The sequence below is a fragment of the Bos indicus x Bos taurus genome, chromosome 7, assembly GCF_003369695.1.
Source record: "Bos indicus x Bos taurus breed Angus x Brahman F1 hybrid chromosome 7, Bos_hybrid_MaternalHap_v2.0, whole genome shotgun sequence".
In the NCBI taxonomy this organism is placed as follows: Eukaryota; Metazoa; Chordata; class Mammalia; order Artiodactyla; family Bovidae; genus Bos; species Bos indicus x Bos taurus.
This window is the reverse complement of record NC_040082.1, coordinates 8,454,611-8,469,898: the sequence shown is the minus strand read 5'-3', so window position 1 is coordinate 8,469,898 and position 15,288 is coordinate 8,454,611. Positions and strand designations below refer to the sequence as shown.

Here is a 15,288-nt window from a genome sequence, read left to right as displayed (position 1 = left end):
TACTATACTGTGAGACTCTTATATTTTGGGGACAGTATCTTATTCATCTGAGTCTTGACACATGGTAGTACTCAGTAAATATTGAGTGAGTCATCAAATGGTTATTATTTTGATTGTGCAGTCATCACATTTGTTAGAAATATTTGGAATAGAATTTGAATTTTCTATAACCAGATATTGTTTCAGTTTGTGCTTGAGTTGATGACATTACTGGTAACAAAACTGACCTCTGTTTTTTTTTTTAACTGTCATTTATTTATGAATATGGCTTATTTATTTGGGCATTGGATGAAATTTTATTAAGCATTTTGTTTTATATGGCTTTTTAATTGTTATTTTATTATTTCATTTATCCAGAGAGTATATGTATTTCTTGAAGTTAGGAACTCTGTCATCTGTCTTACAATACCCAGAAAAATTCTAGATTTTCATAAGAATTCATATATCAATCCATTTGAATAAATAAACGTGTGTGTGTGTGTGTGTGTATATATACTTCAAGTGACCATACCAATTGGTGGTTTAATTTGTTCATCTAAAAAGAGTGATTTGTTTTATCTGAATTTTTTTATGTTATATTCTTTCTGCATAGAATGAAGGCAGGAGAGCTTTTAAAATTGATAGTGATGATGAACCACATACTTCCAAAAAAGATGAGGTTGATCGAGCTGTGATATTGTTTAAGCCTATGGTATCAGAGCCAATTCATATACACAGGAAGTCTCCACTTCCAAGATCTAGGAAGATGGCTACAAATGAAGTAAGTATATTTGTCAGAGCATGTTTTTTTAATGAAGTAAACTAACTATATTTTAATAAAACAGAAAAGAAAATACAGCTTTAATTATTAAGCTTGGGAACCTACCAGATTTTTAACTGTCAACTTTATCAATTTTTCAAATAAATTTTTTAAAATTAGAGGCAGAAAATACAAAGATCACTTTTTTAGAATTTGGAGTTTTATAGATTTCATAACAAAGTTCAATATAAGTAGTAAAATAAGGCCTTTTTACAAACTGATCCATTTTTTTCCTTGTCACTTTAGGTTAGTCTAGTAAAGAACTTTTTAAAAAAATCTGATTTAATGAATCAGGAATAATTTTTGGTTAAAAGTAGTGAGGAATTTCCAGAGACACTTCAGCAGCAGCTGATTCCAGTAACACTGTAGGTTAAGATATGACATTCTAAATCGTTAACCTGATTGTAAAAGTCAGAATAGGAATTTGAAAATTGGATGCTGCAGTTGAAAACTTTACCTTTGTATTTAGATCTATAATTAAATAACTTGGGCTAATTCATATGCTCAATAACAAAATAACATTTAAATAGCTACTAAAATAACATTTAAAAGGAAAGTTGAGCAGTTGGAATGAAGTTTGTTAAGTAAATCTTTAATATCTATATACATTTTTATTCTTTAAATACCTTCATTGTGGGTGATTTATATTTTCTATAGGATGATTCAGCACTGATCTGAAATCATTGCTTATGTTTTCTAAATTCTCAAGCAAAAGTATAAAGATAGGAAGCACCATCAACTTTTAAGCTAAAATATTTTTTGATGATCAAACACACCAAATCTTAAGTTAGGTATACTATCTAACAGTTGGTAAGTAAGAACATATACACCAAAAAAAAGAATTATGCTCATTTCTCTCGCCTCAAATTATACAAGTATATGTTCTTTTGATTCTCCCAGTTCAACAATTATGCATAGGAAAAGCTTCTAAATAAAATACATTGTTTTATAATGGAAAGTGTGTACTAGTTAGGGTTTCCCGTGAATGGGATATTTTAAGTTAATTATAAAAGGGGATGATTAACAATTGTAGAATTTGAGGTTATTTGTTCTATTATAGCTTAATTTAAGAATGAGAAACCTGGGGTTAATTTTAGAAAATTGGGAAATGACATTTATTAATATAACCTAAAATATCATTTGTGTGAGGGCAGTGATTTTGATGATTTTGAACAAAGCAATCTGTAATTTATCAGGTTGTTTATAATTTCACCATTAAACCTTTTTCTACACTCCGAAAAAATTCTGTAACATTGATACAGTAAATGTATTCCTTGACTACATTTTCCAACAGAACTATATTTGTGAAATCGTCAACAAAATCATTGCCCTTTGTTAACTCTTAAAACACAGAACACGTTGCTAAACTTTTTTCTCATAAATATTTAAATAGTTGCTTTCAAGAGATTATTTCTATGCCATGCTAAACTTTTACTTCCATAAGGGAAATTATTCAAGTAAAACCTTGAAGACTTTTTCCAGCGTCCATCATCTCCATGGATATCAGAAGTTTGTACTTCCCAAAGACACACAGAGAAAAAGACTATTCTCTTCATTTTGTGCAAGTAGATTTTACTGTGTCCTCACTGTCTGAAATCTGAACATGCAAACATATAATCTGAGAATGTTTGCTGCATGTTTTGTCTACTGAACTCTACAAATAATCTTTGGAAGGCATAAATAAATAGATAGCATATAAGTGTAGACGAGTGCAATTTGAATCCTCCATCTCATGATCTCTAATTTTTTTTGTCTGGCAAACGAATTATCCTTTATACATTATATACACTGAAGTCTCTTTAACCCTTTGAAGGATTCTTTAGTGCTTTGGGTTGAAAAGTTTACCCAGTATAAACCTCTTAAATATCTAAAATTAAGCAGAATACATTCAAATTTTTAACATTGCCAAGATAAAAAATTGTTAAAATCTTTCCAGTTCTAAGAGAGAAGGGACAACTATTAAGCAGTATAAATATTTTGCATTTTAAGATAAGAAAGTAATTCTCATAATTGTTATTACTCACAATTAGATTTATAAGTGAGTCCTATCAATTTCTCAAATATTAAAATATTTGGCTCCCAAATTACTGTTTAATAGTTTTTTTAAAAAATTGATAAGCACAAACAAACTGTATTTTTTTTTCTTTCTGATCATTTGGCTCTGTTGTATCTAACTTTGCATGCTCTGCTTTTTTTTTTTTTTTTTTTTTTTGCCCCTTTTCTCACTTCTAGGAAGAGAGCCCCCTGAGTGTGTCTAGCCCAGAGGGTACTGGTACCTGGCTGCATTACACCAGTGGTGTGGGCACTGGGCGTCGAAGACGCAGATCAGGGGAACAAATCACTTCTTCCCCTGTCTCCCCCAAATCATTGGCTTTCACATCCAGTATTTTTGGCTCATGGCAACAGGTTTTTAAACTTTACTTCATTAAACATTTTTCCTCCCCGCATTCAGAGCAACAAACAGCTGTCTTGGAGGACATCTAATCCCTTATATTTTACATCAGAGTAAATCCTTCCGTTTTTTAATTTTGAATTCATTTTAAAACACTTGTGATGTCTGACAATATTTTGAGGGAAAGAAACCACTTAAATTGCTTATGTTTAGCATTTTTACTGGAGGGGGTTAAATATCCAGGATTTTAAAATTAGTCAATAAAATTTACATTCCTGGAACTTTAGCTTGTTAATAAAATTTTTTTAAAAGGAAAGAAAAATTTTTTAATTTAATTGTCCTTTAAAATATTCAGAAATAAAGTTATATAATTTTATAGTAAGGAAATTTAATAACGTTTTCCTCCATAATTAAAAAATAGATTCCATTTGGAATTTGCTGAGAACCTAAAAATTTTTTTAAAAATATCCAGATTTATGTGGCCCTGTGTTAATTAGCAGGATACATCGAATACTGGTGATTCTCTCCCTCACTTTGTATTATCTGAAAGTATTATCTTAATTATGTACAATATGGTTTTTTTTTTTAGCTGTATAATATCTTAATGCTTTCTTTAAGATAAAAGGGGACAATGTATATGTGCCCATCAACAATATGCCCCAACAAAAGGAGTCAAAATAAATGACTTCAGAAGGACTTTTTGTGGTGACGTTTGGAAACTTAAAATACTGTGGGTTTTGGGGGTTTTTCACAATGGAAGGTCTGCTGTTACACATGACTTTTCCAAGAACTTCAGCAATTTCCTTTTGGAAATACAATGCATTGATTATAGGAAAAGGGATTATGGTATCCATTAAGGCTGTGAATATTCAAAGGTTACTCTGATAAAGCCTGTGCATGGATCAGTAATTGTATGGTGATCTCAACAGTCTCTGTCTGTCTTTTCTTTTGTTTGTGATTGTTTTTTCCCCCTTCAAATACAGGAGCTGTTTAAGAGTGGGCATTTGGCTTCTTTTAAGAGAGAGTGAAATTATATCAGTCTATAATAATTGTTTCTTTTCATCTGTCTTGTTTCATACGTGATATTTATTCTGAATGCCTGCTTCGCACCACTTCATTGCAAGGACCTCATATGAAATGGACTCCCTTCACAAGGGGATCTTGCATGATCTTTCATATCTTGTGTATTTCTACTAATATTTATCATACAGCTTATTAACCTTTGTCTGTCTGAAACAGGCTGCAAATGAAATATGGACTTTTTAGTTTATTTTACTGTTTTACTTCATTTATTTTGCTTTCCTTGTGCAGGTTGTATCTGAAAATGCTAACTACTTGCGAACACCAAGAACTCTTGTAGAACAGAAGCAGAACCCTACTGTAGGTATGTGGTCTGAAGGAAATTGTATTCCAAACCTTAAACTCAATATTTTGCACACATGTAAAACTCTTCAGAGGTGAAAGCATGACCAAATGCTATGCTTTAGTTTTTATTTAACATACACTAATTCAGAAATGTTGAGTTGTAAAGCTGGAAATACACAGTAAAGTTTTGATGAAATGAACAAGAAATGACATTAATTTTGTTTTATAATGCTTTTGAATGCCCATAACATAAACTGCTCAGTTTAATTGCCAGTGCTCATTTTTAATCTTGTATTCTATAAGTTAAAATCCCAGCATGTTTTAATTTAGGACGGAAACTTCATTTTTCCCAGTTGATAAAGTTGAAAATAGGCTACTGCATACAAAAAGAACTACTTTTCTGGTTAAAAAATTTTTCAAGTGGAGAATATTTCACTTAAAATTAATTTACCTAGTTATTTACCTGTCTAGGTATACTAGTGATCTTTTTGGTCATCTGTTAAGGAAAGCCAAAGCAAAACTAATGTTTAGTGGCAGTGTTGATTTCTTTATTGACCTATAGAACATAATTGGTTCTTAGCTAACACTCAAGCAAAGCAATGTTGAAGAAAACCTTTCTAAATTTATTTTGGTTTTAAAATCATTATTGATTTTAAAACTACATCGGATAATGACATTTTCTGTAAATAATTGTCTAAATCAGTTTAATAACAACAAATTTCATGTTTTAACTATGTATGTACTATTATTTCTATTCTAAGTATATGAACGGTCCCTTGATACCTACATACTTGAAAAAATCTTTCTTTAATTATACATATGTTACAGCGATACCTTTTGATATCCCCACGGTATTTTGCCAGATACACACACAGACACACACACACACACATTACTCCTTTCTTTACATATTGTAATGTATATGATAAAAATTTACTTAATCCTTACCTAATGGTAAAAGCTTTCCTTGGTTGTAAAGACTTTTACTACAAGTTAAGCATCAAATTGGGCTTCTTATTAATTAAGATCTTAAGTTATTTAAATATTAGAAATTTAGAGTGATTTAGGCCGAATGACCACATTGTGAAAGGAAATGTTTCACCTGGTCTTCTTGCAAATAAGTAAACTTTGATTTGCTTTATTTCATAACAGATATTGATAACTCACATTCAGGGGCATCAGGAAAGCTTCTTCATTCACAGATATACATTCAAAAATATTGATTTAATATGATTTAATTTGTGCTAGGAGAGGTTTTTTAATGTTGCCTGCTCATACAAATTGATTGACAAAATTCCTTATCATCCTAAATTAATTTTTATGATAGTGTTTTTTAATACTTTTAATATGTATATGTCTAATTATTGTGTGGGTATATTATTTTCCTCAAAGAACATTTTCTCCAGTGTAAATGCCTCCATCTGTACATATGATAAATGGTGGTGGTGACTGTATTAAGTTGACATAATAAGTGAATTGTGAGCCTGTTGAGGGCACTGCCAGATATGTGTGGTAAGAGCCATGTTGCATGCTGCATGAATTCCCAATGTGAACAGAAGAACACCCGTTGCTGTATGTATTTTCTCTAACTCCCATCAGGGTCTCACTGTGCGAGCCTGTTTAGCACCTCGGTGCTCGGGGGTTCTTCAAGCGCACCTAACCTACAGGATTATGCTCGTACTCATCGTAAAAAGCTGACCTCTTCTGGCTGCATAGATGGTATGTGCACACATGCACACACAGAATCATACCTGCACCCATGCACACACCCATGAGCATATACTTCTCAAAGGCAAGCCTAAGGCCACTGACGGATGCACATGGAATCCCATCACCCTTTGCCTAAGTGACTATCAGTGTGCTCTGTTATCCACTACTTAGGTCCATGTTTCATCAAGCAGTTAATTATAGTTAGACTTACAGTACTTGTTCAATGAGTATTTCATTGAAATATGAAATTTAGAACTATATCATGTATATTCTTTTAAATAGTTAATAAGCCATTTTATAAAGAATAAATTTATTTCATCTTTTAAGCATTTTTTTTATTCTTAACCCTTATTTTACTTCTAAATAAATAAAGTGAATGGGATGTTTATAAGAAAACATATTGGCATTATTTTTGTAAGAATAAACATAAGATGAGAATATTTTAGGATCCCTAGGTGAAGGAAATCTTCTCACTGTTGTTAATACACCTTGAGTTTTTTCAGAAAGTCTCTTGAGGCTCATCAAAGCGTGCCCCTTTTGTTAATAGGAGTACTTAATAGCCCTTTTGAAATTAGCTTTTCTAAAACTTTTTCTCATGTATCCACAAGTTTATTTTAGTTAGTAAAACATGGATTTACCAGAATTGCCAGCTCATCCTGCTTTTCTTTCTTTTGTATATTTTATTGAACACTTTGCCTCTATCATCAAGCCATTTTACTTCTTTTAACCAGTATTTGGCTTATTTCCCTCTCTCATTGTCCCTTCTGCATGTCACCTAATTCTAACCTCCTTATATATTTGTTTTTCCTCCTCTTTTTTTAAGTGTCCTTCTTTTGGTAGCTGTTACGAATTTCAGGTACCTGTTTTTCTCTTTCTCAGACGCCACACGCGGTTCTGCTGTTAAAAGGTTTTCTATCTCATTTGCTCGACACCCAACCAATGGTACGTTTTGCTTTTATTTTAAAAGATAATCCCCTGCTTCATCCTTTTTTATTTTTCTTTGATTCTAACATGTGGGATATACAGTATCATACATTGCTCAATCCTTAATTTCAATTGGCATACAATTCTAACTTATTGTTCACCCCAAATATTGATACTGTCTAACTCCCTTTTTCAGCTGTAATTTATGCAATAATTTAGCACTACTCATCAAACTTTTAAATGACCACAATGATGAGTTTTAATACTTAATTAGCATCTAAAATTTCCTTCTGATTTCTCAAGTGATCAATCTACATAATTTTAAAAATGTAACAATAAATAGTATTTATTTTCTTTTTAATTCTTAATAATTTAATGATCTTCTGAATTTCTCTTCTGATCACATGATTGTTTCATTGAGCTATTTATCTAAAATACAGGATCATACCTGTCAAATAGCCAAATGAGATGTGTCCTTGAAAAGTTCTTGGGAACCAGGGGATGCAGGTTTCACTGTGTAACATTATTGATCCCTGATTGTCTAAACAAACCCCAGCTTTGTCTGGAGCACGCTGAAAACATTTTTCAGCATTTACTTAGTCCTCCTATGGCAGTGTGGTTTGCCTCTGTCAAGCAAACAGTTTTGGGAAAGGTACCTTGCTTTTTGTTAGAATTTCGAGGGCTACTCACAGGAAGATTAGGCTAAAAATCTAGACAACCAGTTCAATTAAATTCAGTATTTGAGCCTGAAGAGGAAAATTTTGTGGCCATTACTTACACACTGAATTTTGCACTATTACAGCTTTCTTACATAGAGTTTTTTTCTTGTGGGACAAGGGAATATTTACTAATCATTTAAAAATAACTCAGAATCAAAGAATTTCAAAGAAAGCCTACATTTTTTCACTTTTATTCTGAGTGAAGTTGTTTTTAATCCCTGCAACTTTTTTTTTTCTTTTTAATTGTAAGTAAGTCTTTCAAAAATTCAAGTCAGGTTTTTCAAAAACTTTTATGAAGCTCAAGGATTGAACACAAGCTTGTTGTCATTTCCCTCCTTCTGAATCTTTTTAAGAGGACACCTAAGTAACTGCTCTAATACTTCTTGAAGGTGGAGTATCAAGATCCAATTCTCAACAAGTGAAAATTTAGCCTTAAAGCTAAATGTTCTTTTCCTCCATTGTATCTGTTTATATGCGTCTTTTTGAAGAAAAAGATCCTTATTTGATACAGCTACAGCTTCTAAAGAACCAACATATGTAAGAACTTCTTAGAAGAAAACTGAAGTCACAAGAAAAACCAAAAATCACAAAATTCTGAAGAAGAGACATTGAAGGTTTAAGACTGACTGTAGTTTTTGTGCAGAGTGCTTATGTGTTATTGTGCCAGTATTGCAAATTTTATATAGGAGAAATATTTGCTTATTGAAGCTTTAAAAAAAAAAAAAGCCTTTGTTAAGTTTAACAGAAAATAATTTTATATTCTTTTAATTTAGGCTTTTTTTTAAAAAAAAATATGGATTTTCCCACACATTGTGACTTGATGCTTATAAAATGCATCCCTTTCAACTCTAGAAATATTTCTCTTGGGTTTTCAATTTTTTTTTTTTTTGCTGTGTTGTCTTACCTGTCCTATGAATTGTCATTTGACTCTTTCTTTTACTTTTTATTTTCCTTAACTTTCGTGTTTTTTCCATCTTAACACATATCATGGACTTAACCCCTCGCCTTCATCTTTAGTCCAAGGAACATGGTGAGACAAGTATCTTCTGACAGTGCTTTACCTTATTTTCTGGGCCTCTGTGCAGAACACCTACACCTCTATAGGTGCTGGTCCGTTGCCTCTGTGGAGTTTCTAGGCTCCAGTGGTATGTTTCTATAGTTTCTAAACATGACAGCAAGGTGGCTTTTTAAATTGCTGCGCTAACCCTTTCATTGTGCATTAAAGAAAAAGTTCACTATAGATAGATGGAAAAAGATATAGTCCAAAGGGACTCGATTATATTGTCATTTGCCTGTTACAAAATTTAACAAGCAAATGCAGGAAAATAGTTCTACAAAAAACTAATAAACATTCTGAGGAAAGGATTTTTTAAAAAGCCACAGTGTTTAATGCAAGGAAAGGGTTTGCGCCTTTTTGCATGAATCTTGTAATTAAAAAAAAAAAAAGTAGTACTTGTGCAAGCCTAATTTCTTTAGTGCTTAACTTAGGTGCTTTAGCTGCTATTATGGTATTATAGTTTTGTTTTAAGTATATGTAATGTTCTGTCATGCTTTGGTTTACCCCTGGAAATCAAACATAGCAGTTTTGTAAATCCTTTGGTTGTTTTCATTGAAAAATTAGATTCTCTTTTAACTAGAGTTTCCCTATTCCAACTAAGAATTAGACAATTCTTAGGTCAGTATTTTCTCCCAAAATTAAGTATAAGTCAGTGTTAAAATGAGCACATGTCTATTGACGCAGAAAGTTTTCCAATCAACTTAAGTTTAATTAATTTTTAAGTTAAAAATATTAGACTTTATATAGAAACTAAATATTAAAAGCATTTCTTTTTGGAGGAGAATTAGTTTAAATTCTTGACAAATTAGATGCAGAAAGATTTGGTATTTTAATTGTATCTAAAAATAATTTTAAAAGCCATTCAGTTGGATAAAATGTAAATACGCAATATTTATTAAAAAGTAAATAACCTATGTCCTATTTGTTTAAAGAAGCTGTATATTTAAGTGCTTTCGTTTCATGGATGGTATTGATACATACCTGCATGGTTTGTTTCATGAAATTTTTGTATGTGTGCCATTGTTGAATGCAGAAATATTTGTATTTTGTATGGCTTTTTACTTGGCCTGACTTCACTCAGCTAGCAGTTTCCAACAATAGAATTAATTGTGTTAATTCAATCAAGGTAGGTGAAATATGTTTTGAAATTTTAATTTCAGCGTAAATGAATGGATGTTGTTTTGGGGTCACACTAGAGGTATTGTTGGCCTTGGTATGACTAGAAAAGTATTTAAAATCACTCTTCATAAGCAATTACTTAATTGTTTTTCACCAAGAAGTTACCTTTAGCATTCCAGCATCAGGGACACATTATGGCATCAGCTTATTCATCTATCAAATAGACCTGATTTTAAAAAGTAAAAACCGTGAAAACACTGTATTTTTTGTTGTTTGTTTTTTATTATTACCCCAGGTTTTTAAAGTATTACTCTTAGATTTTCCAAATACAGAATGAAATCGTGTGCATGCTGTATCTTGTTATTATATTTAAAATGAAGTCTTTGTTACATCTTGTTCCGGCCCCATACCGCATAGCATCTGGTGTCATGACTTCAGAGATCTTGTGTGTTTGCATGTGGCCGATTGAAAAGACCTAAACTGTCCAGTTCTAAGCAATGATCTTCTTTTTTAATTAATGAATTTTAAGATATCCAACTATTGGTTTTGGTTTTGTTTTTGTTTTTTCCCCTCAGGTTTTGAATTGTATTCGATGGTGCCATCTATTTGTCCTCTAGAAACTCTTCATAATGCCCTGTCCTTAAAGCAGGTGGATGAATTTCTTGCTTCCATTGCTTCTCCATCAAGTGAAGTTCCACGGAAGACCCCTGAAACTTGTAGGAAAATTATTATTATTATTTGATTTTTAGACAGTAGATTTTATCTGAATATGAAATAATTATGAAAATATAAATTCAAGTAGTGATAGTAAGTAGAATTTTAGGGGAGAAAGGGGTATACAAGAACATTGTTTGAAATTCTTTGGTATAATGTGCAGTGTACCACTTGTCTTGACTCTTTCCCCAAATTTTTTCTCTTACCAAAAGGAGGAAGAAATCTAAGACCCAGAAGTAGAAATCAGCAATATATAATACAAAATCATAGTCTTATTTTCTACTGTCATTGTATATAATAAGCTTTTTTTAAAAGACGGGAATTAGTCTGCATTAATGCCCACGTGTTCATCCATTCAATACTTTTGACTCAGAGCTCTTAACTCAGAGCAAATTAGGGCAACAGTTTTTCAAATTGTGTTCTGTAGGAAATATTCTGAAGAGGTTAATTCCTTTGTGTAAAGTAAAGGGATTTGTGGCTAAGCCAGTTTTGGAAACTTTATTATAAGAAAAACTCCATACCCACATTTTCCAAAACTTATTTGTTGAGAAAACATTTTGGTAACACATTTAAATATTGTATAAAATTATTCTCAGGAACTTCAGTTTGGGAAATGTTCAAGGCTTCCTTTTTAAGTATAAGAAGTCAGCTGGCTGTTGTCATTTTCAACACTGTAGGATACTTTGACACACTGGAATTCCAGTTTAGGAAGCATTCGTTTTGGGAGAGAATGCTCTGCTCAGAGTTAAGAGTCTTACTAGTCTTAGTCATATGTCTGAAAAAGTGGGCTACTGTCCATGGGGTCTCAAAGAGTCAGAAATGACTGAGAGACTAAGCACATACCAAGTAGTATTTCGTAAGAATACTGTAAATGTGTTTTTCCAAAGAATAAAATTGGGGGTCTTGGGATGAAAGCCACCGTCATGTGTTGCTGTGACTCTCTTCCCTTTCCTGGGCCACCACATCGTGTGATTCTACAGAGGTCTGTTCAGTATATTCTGTCCACATAGTGCCCCCTGCATTTTTGCTTTTCTCTTCCACGTCTGGTGGCAGAGGTCAGCTTTCAACTGCAGAGGTATCTTGGTGTGAATGTTTTAAAATATTTCACTTTAGAAGTGGTTTGGAGAAGTCGGTTTCCATTTTAAAATGTGCATATGAATTTGTCTGATGCTGAGAATTGATAATAATCCATATGAAATAATCTGCAAGATGTACAGTCAAAGTGAGGAAACTGAAGGACATTTTTCCTTTTCCTTTCTCTGTTAGCTAATAGAAAGGCCATTACTGTTCCTCGGTATACAAGAGAGAATCTGAATAAATAAATTCTCATTTTTTTCTTCTACCTGACTTTATACTCCATGCTTCCTTGGGGCAGGGATTTATAATCTTAAAATAGGGATTAAAGAAAGACTATAATTAGTAAATAAGTGTTTGCTGCTGTTGCTGCTAAGTCGCTTCAGTCGTGTCCGACTCTGTGCGACCCCATAGACAGCAGCCCACCAGGCTCCCCCGTCCCTGGGATTCTCCAGGCAAGAACACCGGAGTGGGTTGCCATTTCCTTCTCCAATGCAAGAAAGTGAAAAGTGAAAGTGAAGTCGCTCAGTCGTGTCCAACTCTTAGCAACCCCATGGACTGCAGCCTACCAGGCTCCTCCGTCCATGGGATTTTCCAGGCAAGAGTACTGGAGTGGGGTGCCATTTAGGGTAAGCATTAAAACTGTTTTGAATTTAGAAGATCTTCAATCAGTGACTTAAAGCTAAAACTAAATGAGAAAATAAATACAGTTAATGCAGTTCATCAAACTGGATAAACCTTAGATTTTATTTAGTTCATTGGTGTTCAGACTATATTCCCAAGAGCTTTAGGAAGTTTCATGAGGAAGAGAAAGAAGCTGAATTATTAGGCCTTCCTTTGATCGACTTTATGTAAGATTTCATTTTAGAGAAGTTTACTGTATTAATGGAGAGACTTAAAGACACCATTCAGGAAATCAACCAGTTGGTGGTCAAGCAAGACTAAAACCCAGGTCTCCTAAAGTGTGTGGCTTTGTTCATTCTCTTTGAATATTAAAGAAAATAGGGTGCCCGTTAGGGCTTCGCAGGTGGCGCAGTGGTAAAGAATCTGCCTGCCAATGCAGGAGATGCAAGAGACGCAGGTTCAATATCATCAGGAAGATCTCCTGGAGTGGGAAATAGCAACCCACTCCAGTATTCCTCCTGCCTTACACCAAGGCACTGACCCTCAATTTCAAAATACTAATTGGTTAAGTTAGAGGTTGGAAGTTATAATAGAAGATGTAAGCAGAAAAAAGCTAAGTAATGATGTGCTGCTTTATGAGATATTTTAAGCAACTTTCTTTAATCAGTTCAGTTCAGTCACTCAGTCGTGTCCGACTCTCTGCGACCCCATAGACTGCAGCACACCAGGCCTCCCTGTTCATCGCCAAATCCCGGAGTTCACTCAAACTCCTGTCCATTGTCACTTGTATATTATTTCACTAGCGACTACTTTGATATTCTGCCAGTGTGAACTTTATATTCATTCCGCGTAGTTATCAACCACTGCAGGCACATTTGCCACGTCTGTTCCACACACTGATTTTTCAGAGACACACTCTTGACTGTGATCAGGCCCTCTTCCAAAAATTGACAAATCTGCCTTTTGTTACCTCCGCCATCATTTGTTTGGGACCCCAAAAGCTCATGCCAGTAGCACCCCCTACTGCAGCCTGTCCTATTCCAGAGGTCTTCATACTTGAGAAATGTACCTACTTGTACTTTTCACACTTTTCAATCTCCCCACCTTAATTAGAAAGAAGAAAGAGTCTTTAACATTTTCTTGCATGAAAATAAATCTCATCTGGGTACTATATTAATAGGAAGACAGTCTGACTCAATTATTCATAATCTGATTAGTTTAAATTTGATAGACTTGCCTCAGAAAATTATTGAATTACTTTGTTTGATTTTTCTTTTTCAGCCTCTTTAACTTCACGTTCCAGTCCAATAATGAGAAGAAAAGTATCTTTAAATACATATACACCTGCAAAGATCCTCCCAACACCACCAGCTAGCATCAAGAGTACTAAAGCAAGCAGCAAACCAGGTTAGGCGTATGTGTGAATTTGTGGATTCCGTATAGCAGTTAGAGGAGTAGTAATAGCTTGCTTTGTAGGTGTAAAAAATCTGTTTCTAAGTAGGATGATTACAGTCTAGGAAATCTGTTACTGTAGCCTATTGATATGTTTGAGGTATTTTTTCTTTTGTTAATTATCCCCCCTCCCCTAACGTATGTTAAAATATATTTGATACTCACAGTTTTCTAAACTGATTTATGGACTGTCTTCTCTTGTTTTTCTGTTCAGCCAGGATTCTACCTGAATCTTTTTACTATTTCTTATATTTCTTATTTGTTCAGTTCAGTTCAGTCAGTCAGTCGTGTCTGACTCTTTGCGACCCCATGATTGACAGCACGCCAGGCCTCCCTGTCCATCACCATCTCCCGGAGTTCACTCAGACTCACATCCATCAAGTCGGTGATGCCATCCAGCCATCTCATCCTCTGTCATCCCCTTTTCCTCCTGCCCCCAGTGCCTTCCAACATCAGAGTTTTCCAGTGAGTCAACTCTTTGCATCAGGTGGCCAAAGTACTGGAGTTTCAGCTTTAGCATCATTCCTTCCAAAGAAATCCCAGGGCTGATCTCCTTTAGAATGGACTGGTTGGATCTCCTTGCAGTCCAAGGGACTCTCAAGAGTCTTCTCCAACACCACAGTTCAAAAGCATCAATTCTTCGGCACTCAGCTTTCTTCACTCCAACTCTCACATCCATACATGACCACTGGAAAAACCATAGCCTTGACTAAACGGACCTTTGTTGGCAAAGTAATGTCTCTGCTTTTGAATATGCTATCTAGGTTGGTCATAACTTTCCTTCTAAGGAGTAAGCGTCTTTTAATTTCATGGCTGCAGTCACCATCTGTAGTGATTTTGGAGCCCCCAGAAATAAAGTCTGACACTATTTCCCCATCTATTTCCCATGAAGCGATGGGACCGGATGCCATGATCTTCGTTTTCTGAATGTTGAGCTTTAAGCCAACTTTTTCACTCTCCTCTTTCACTTTCATCAAGAGACTTTTTAGCTCCTCTTCACTTTATGCCATAAAGGTGGTGTCATCTGCATATCTGAGGTTAGTGATATTTCTCCCGGCAATCTTGATTCTTATTTGTTACTATATCTGAAAATAATCTTTATTTTACCTTCATTCTTGAAAGGTAGTTTTGCTGGACAGAGAATCTCTAAAGTTTTTTCTTTCAGCATTTTAAGGATATTGTCCTACTTTTTTCTCATTCCCCTTGTTTCTGATGAGAAGTCCTTGTTAATTTGAAGACTAGTTCTTATGTATGCAGTGGGATTTCTTTTCTCTGCCAACTTTCAGTGTTTTTGCTCTATCTTTGGGTCTCAGAAGTTTGACTGTGGCATGCTTTGGAC

The 15,288-nt window shown here is 33.9% G+C and overlaps 1 protein-coding gene across 17 annotated transcripts in view; it reads left to right on the top strand.

The window, feature by feature from the left end:
• Positions 1–15,288, top strand: part of PPIP5K2 (diphosphoinositol pentakisphosphate kinase 2) — an 83,111-nt gene that overhangs the window by 64,513 nt on the left and 3,310 nt on the right. For 5 of the 17 annotated variants that reach the window (XM_027545503.1, XM_027545493.1, XM_027545492.1 and 2 more), the window contains 8 exons: positions 593–760; positions 3,032–3,205; positions 4,503–4,575; positions 6,156–6,275; positions 7,146–7,208; positions 8,995–9,054; positions 10,661–10,801; positions 13,779–13,904. In XM_027545503.1, the coding sequence (XP_027401304.1) occupies positions 593–760; positions 3,032–3,205; positions 4,503–4,575; positions 6,156–6,275; positions 7,146–7,208; positions 8,995–9,054; positions 10,661–10,801; positions 13,779–13,904 (925 nt within the window). Of the gene's footprint in view, positions 1–592; positions 761–3,031; positions 3,206–4,502; positions 4,576–6,155; positions 6,276–7,145; positions 7,209–8,926; positions 9,055–10,660; positions 10,802–13,778; positions 13,905–15,288 lie in introns of those variants that run through there. The other 12 variants (XM_027545494.1, XM_027545495.1, XM_027545507.1 and 9 more) reach the window with 8 other exon arrangements.